Source organism: Myotis davidii, unplaced genomic scaffold (assembly GCF_000327345.1).
Source record: "Myotis davidii unplaced genomic scaffold, ASM32734v1 scaffold230, whole genome shotgun sequence".
In the NCBI taxonomy this organism is placed as follows: Eukaryota; Metazoa; Chordata; class Mammalia; order Chiroptera; family Vespertilionidae; genus Myotis; species Myotis davidii.
The window spans coordinates 19296-25360 of NW_006282259.1; the positions used below are offsets into that span (position 1 = coordinate 19296).

The window sequence follows — 6065 nt, forward strand, 5'->3', positions numbered from 1 at the left end:
CTAAAACTGAAAGAGAGCACAATCCACTATTAATGATCCATGGCAACTGGGGTGGCCAGGTACTTCTATTAGGAATAATTCTTCCTATGGCCTATGCCATCTCCCAACTTAACTTCTTCTCAGAATTCCTAACAAGCAGACGAATAAATTAAGCTTAATAATCTTTAATTTCATTCTGCTTGCTGCAAGTTTGCTTGGACAGTAATATTAAAGGGTTCTTGATACCTGGGCAATGGGGCAATTATTCCTTATGCTAGATTATACAAAAAACAAACAAAAAACCCATTAAACTATCTCTCATACTAAAAGGTACGATATATTTATTCATCCACAAACCACTTATTAAACATGTATTAAAAGCTGGGCTGTGCTGGGTGCTGGGGATATGAACAAGAAGGAAAAGTTCCTGTCCTCTTAGCCTTCTCAGGAAGGTAAAGTATATAAGAAAATAAACAGGAGAATGAAAAGAAGTCATAGTTAAGATCAATTCTGAGTGGTAATGGAAAAGTGAACAATCTACTAGAGAGAGGTGTTCTCTGACTGGAAGCAATTTTAATAGATTAAGAATCACTGGCTTGACCAGCTGGTGTGGCTCGGTGGTTGCGAACTGACCTATGAACCAGGAGGTCATGATTGGATTCCCAGGCAGGGCACATGCCCAGGTCGCAGGCTCGATCCCCAGTAGGGGGAGTGCAGGAGGCAGCCGATCAATGATTCTCTTTCATTATTGATGTTTCTCTCTCTCTCTCTCCCTCTCCCTTCCTCTCTAAAATCAATAAAAAGAAATATGTTTTTAAAGAAAAGGATCACTGGCTCCACTTCTGTATGCAGCTTTGTTTCACTTGCTCCTCTCAGATTTTAGTGTGCATGCAAGTGATGTGGAAATCCTGTTAAAACGCAGAAATCCTTTTTAGGATGAGCCCCATGGCTCCTCTGTCCTCATTTCACTAAATAATGGCATGGCAGTGATTGGGAGAGGGAAAAACAAGTGCCCAGCACAAAGGGCTCCTATGTCTGACTACATCTGACTGCTAGCAGCAGTTCCAGATATCTTCTTGGTCACAATTCTGATGGCTATCCCATCACAACTATACTCTAAAATGATGTGATTTTGTTCTGCTTGGGGGTCCTTGGCCACATTTTAGGCCTTTCATGAGATATAGCATAATTCCTCTTATATCTGAGACAGGAGCAAATGGGAGAGGCCAGACATATAGGGAGAGACTGTTGAAACCTAAACCCTGAGTCTATGTCTTGTACTTAATCCTCACAGAAGAGTGGCTCCAGAACTTGGCCCCAGGGCAGGCACCAGCAGCTGTGGGGTACCCGGCATGAGGAGGCAGGCATTAGCCTCTCATCACACCAGATTAAGTTCCACTGCAATATTTCAACTGACACATGAATCAATGACATTTGAAGAATACAATCTAAAATTAAGAAATGAAAACCTATAACTGAAGTAATCTAATTGATTATCCATGATATAGAACCTGTGAATTAAGGACCTCATGTAGCACTCATGTACAGTTATTGATTACTGAGAGGAAAGGAACAGCCTCTATGTGTCTTTTCAGTTAAAATTACTTTATTCCATGAAATTGAGTCTGACTTTAAAGTATGCAAAAATCACTCTAAAATAATTTAAGTGATTTTATAGTACCATTTACATTAATTTTTACTTAATATTTTTAAAGAAGTAAACTGCAAGAAAAAATTGCAATCTGATTATAAACCTCTAAAGAATTATAAACTAAAGCTATTCCATAAAAGAAAATAATCAATAAGGCTTCCCATAGTTTTCCAAGGCTTTTAAAAAAAGTGTGCTAGGTAAAGAACCAAATCCCTAAGCACCAAAACAAATACCCCAAAACTAAAATAATGGGCAAAGCAATGTTAAAGCTTGAAGAATTATAGATACAGACATTATAAACTACAAAACATCTTACAAGAAAAAAATATTTGCAGAGATATACTTGTTGGTATAATTCAGCACTCCCTTCTCTTCTGTTTTCATTACTTGATCAACATTTCTCCTCTGTCCCCACTCTCTCCCTACTGCTGTCCAGCCCCTTTTGGACCCCTGCCAGGGGATTCTCTGGGAGGTGTGTTACTCTAGGATACTTCACACAGTCAACTTACTCAGAACTGCTGTTGCTGCTGTGGCTCAGAGGGTCTGTGGAACGGCTGGCGCCAGCGACGTGGATACCCAGTGAGTTGATTGCTCGCATTAAAATAGTCACCATTGCCTCTACTGGAAGCTTCTCAAGAACAATAACCCTACAGCGGCTCAGAAGAGCAGCATTGACTTGGAAAGAAGGGTTTTCCGTGGTTGCCCCAATTAGAGTGATTGTCCCACATTCCACGTGAGGAAGGAACGTATCCTAATCATGGGAGGAAAGCAGAAGACATTGATTCCAGTCAACGACAACCTGCAGAGTCCTATGTAAGTTGGCCAACCATTCCTTCCTTTTCCTAATTTTGATGTCAGGAATAGCAGCTTTACAGTCACTGAATATTGAATATGGATGCAATAGCAAGAGAACACAACTAATGCTTTTTTAAGCCTAAAACACATCTTCTGGAATGCCAATGCCCAAGCCCGGTCTCTTGCTGGTAGAAAAGAGCTCAAAGTAGAATTCTACTCTAGTTTCAATATAAATGATTTCTTTACTTAGAAAAGTATCTTCTATCCCAAGGCCAAACTGAAATAGCTTGAATACAGAAGCTATATAATTACAGAAGTCTAAGAAAACACAAAAATAGTATTTCCAAAATCTTCTTCCACTGCTAGTACTCAAGACATATTGTTATTGCTCCTAATAAACTTAGTAAATATATATGATATATTAAATATATCAGTGAATATGTAACCACCAGATGCTGCTAATGGGAAATGCCAAGGTGAGTCAATGATCCAATCTGGAGTGCTAACATCCAGTTAAAACTCTAAGGGTCTATTTAGTGATAGAGTCAAATCAACTAAAAAAGTTTAGCTAAAGAGGTGGGTTGGCAGCCTGTGCTTCTTTGTAGACAGTTAATAATGATAAGAGTCGCTAGCATTTGTATAGTGCTTAATGCTTTTCAAAGTGATCTTACATACTTTATATTCTATTTAATTAATGTTCACAATGACCAAAAGGTAGAAAAGTTAATATACCTGCTGAGATTTATTGAACCGGTGAATCTCATCAATAAAAAGTATGGTTTTCCTTTTGAAAAAGCTCTTTTCATTTTGAGCTTGTTTTATGACATCTCGTACATCATTTGTCTTGGCATTTGTTGCAGATAATGTCACAAATCTTATACTATGTTTCTTGCTGTTGTTGGCTATGATGTGAGCCAAGGTAGTCTAGAAAAGATGACACACACAATTTGAAAAGCTGATGAGACACAGAGCAAAAAGCACCCATGGGTACAAACACAATCAACATAAGCATATACCAAGCAACTTGACCTCTGAAAAATGCTTAGCAGTGTAGACACAATCTGAAATACCATAGCACATTATCAGAAATTTAAAAAGTTATGGACCAAACAGGAAAGTAGCTAAACCTTAGGTTAATCCTGATTTTTCCTTCTTTGTACCTAACCCCATTTGATTCCTTTTTTATTTTTATTTTTTTATTTTTTTTTTGGGGGGGGAGTCTAAGATCTTTGGAATCCTAATAAAAAGAACAGCTGTTTTGATTTAGTAGAGCCTGGGTGACAGCTGTGATCTCTTCCAGCCAAGAAAACATTACTGCTGAAGGACTAGGTGTGCAACTGAAGCGCAGGACCACAGACTCCGTCAATTCCACAACTGAAATCTTTTGCAGCTTAGAAGAGGAGAGGTAGCCTTTGCATTGAGAGACCAATGACAATTAGCTAGCTTTGAATATGACTGCATGATACTTCTGAATGTCTACTTTGGAAGGTGAAACAGCACTCTGATCATGTCAGTACTTACCAGAAAACAATGGAGATCCAAGGGAAATACTGCTCAATGCCTGGCACTTAATGGTGCTCTACAAATTTGCATATGCTTATTAACATTATTGTTAGCAATATAGTAATATGGATGGGAATAAAGCAAAAGGAATGATTAAAGTTGGGGAGTCAAATTTGCCCCTGAATGGAAAGGTGGCATTTTAATTTCTAAAAGTTATATAGCGCCAATAGATATGAGGCTGCTTCTTCAGCAAATTCCATTCTATTGGCTCCCAAGCCACATATATAGGCTTGTGACTCATCACCAACCACTATGTTGGGGAGTATAGCCTACTAAATCTTTTGTCCAGCATCTTCCGAGTTCGCCCTACTCATTATCTCCCTGGGGACTTTTCTTGTCATGAGACCATCAACAGCTGATCGGCCATTCTCATGATGTTAAGTAAAGACTCATGGACAATTAATAAAACTGCTACTGCTCAATCCCCTAAATGGAGTAACAACTAAGTCCACCACCAGATGTATTTGGGTTACATCTAATTTATACCTGGCCAAAGGGAAAGTATGACAGCAAACAAGGCAACAAAAGGAACAACATCATTTCAGGAACTGGGGTAAAGGGAGATGCGATATTAAGTTGTGGGAGATGAAGCTGGAAAGAAAAACTGCAGAAAAATCATAAAAGTTCTGGGGTACTACGGAGTCTGAACATGAAAGCTCTGAGAGCCTCTTTACTCTGATCCTAAATGTTGCCTTTCATTCACTGGTGCTCATTCCTCTCCCTCTTCCTATGGATTTTTTTAAAATCACATATTTAAACACCTCAGGCTACTCTTTTTTTTGTTGTTGTTTCAGTCTTAACACTCCACTGTTTTTCAAGTGCTCTTCCAATGACATGTTTCCTAGACACCAATATCCTAACTGCCCTCCTTTGGACTTGTGGTAATTCCTAACAAAGTATATAGAACTGGACACCAAAATACAGCAGCGTTTTTTCTCTAAATACATGGCATTATGAGGGCAGTAATGGAAATTCTAGATGAAAATGACTTGCACAGGGCAGTGTTCACACTAGTTTTGTTAAATAGGTTCAAAGATAAATACAAATCAGTCTGATAAAATAAATTAACAGCTAGATGGAAGGGAAGAAAGCACAATTGGTATTAAATTTTTTAAAAACTGATTCCGTATACCTAAAAATGTAACATACAAATGATGCTCTGCAATTTATAGCATGCTGTTTCCTTAAGAATTTGGTCATTAATGTGGTGTTGGAACACAAAAGTAGATTAAATCTAACAGTTCACATATTCTTGTAAATTTATAATTCACCCAATTCTCATGTTGAAAACGACAGAAAACGTGTCTGATGAATCTGGGTGGGTGTGCCTTTTTCAATCCATCACAGCACCCGTGGGCCGGGCGCCGCCCGGAGCGGAGGCTACCTGACCACTGGGCTCTGAGGCCTCAATGTCCAAAGATGGGCGGTTCTTCTCGGCGTTAGATCCACGCCCGAGCCGTGCAGATTCCGGCTCGGAACCTTCCCGGCAAGGCGGCACTCACCTTGCCGCAGCCCGGCGGCCCCCACAGGATGAGCGAGGGGATTTCGTTCGTCTCCAAGAGAGACCTGAGCAGGGTCTCCTGCCCCACAGCTCTGCTCTGCCCGATGTAGTCCTGCAGCGTGTCGGGGCGCATCTTGTCGGCCAGCGGCTTGCCCTCCAGCATCTGCCGGATCTCCTCGGCCGCCAGCGCCCTAGAGTGCGCGCGGCCCCCGCCGCTGGCCCCGAAGGCGGTGGCGTCGGCTTCCCAGTGGCCGGGGTCGTCCTCGCCTTCGGCATCCGCGTCCCCATCGCCCTCGCCCACCGCTTCTTCCTCCTCCGGCGCCTCCGCCTCGTCCCAGCTCCTTGGAGACGCGCTCCCCGCCACGGCGGCCGCAGCGGCCGGCCTCTTCCCAGAGCCCTTCCTCGCCGGGCTGCTGGCGCGGGCCACCGGGAAGTCGGGGATGAGGCGGGCGCCGCTGGGCGTGGGCGGCGCGTCGTAGCTCTCCCGGCTCTCGGTCTCGCCGCCGTCGTCGCCCTCCTCGCCCTCACCCTCGCTGCTCTCGGCCGCCGTCGGGGTGGCCGGCTGCTCCAGCCCCG

The 6065-nt window shown here is 42.4% G+C and overlaps 1 protein-coding gene across 1 annotated transcript in view; it reads right to left on the reverse strand.

Annotated features, from left to right (window-relative positions):
• Positions 1-6065, reverse strand: part of WRNIP1 (Werner helicase interacting protein 1) — a 32551-nt gene that overhangs the window by 16215 nt on the left and 10271 nt on the right. Inside the window, 3 exon segments of the mRNA XM_006752794.2 lie at positions 2140-2381; positions 3158-3349; positions 5491-6060. Coding sequence (XP_006752857.1) covers positions 2140-2381; positions 3158-3349; positions 5491-6060 — 1004 coding nt within the window.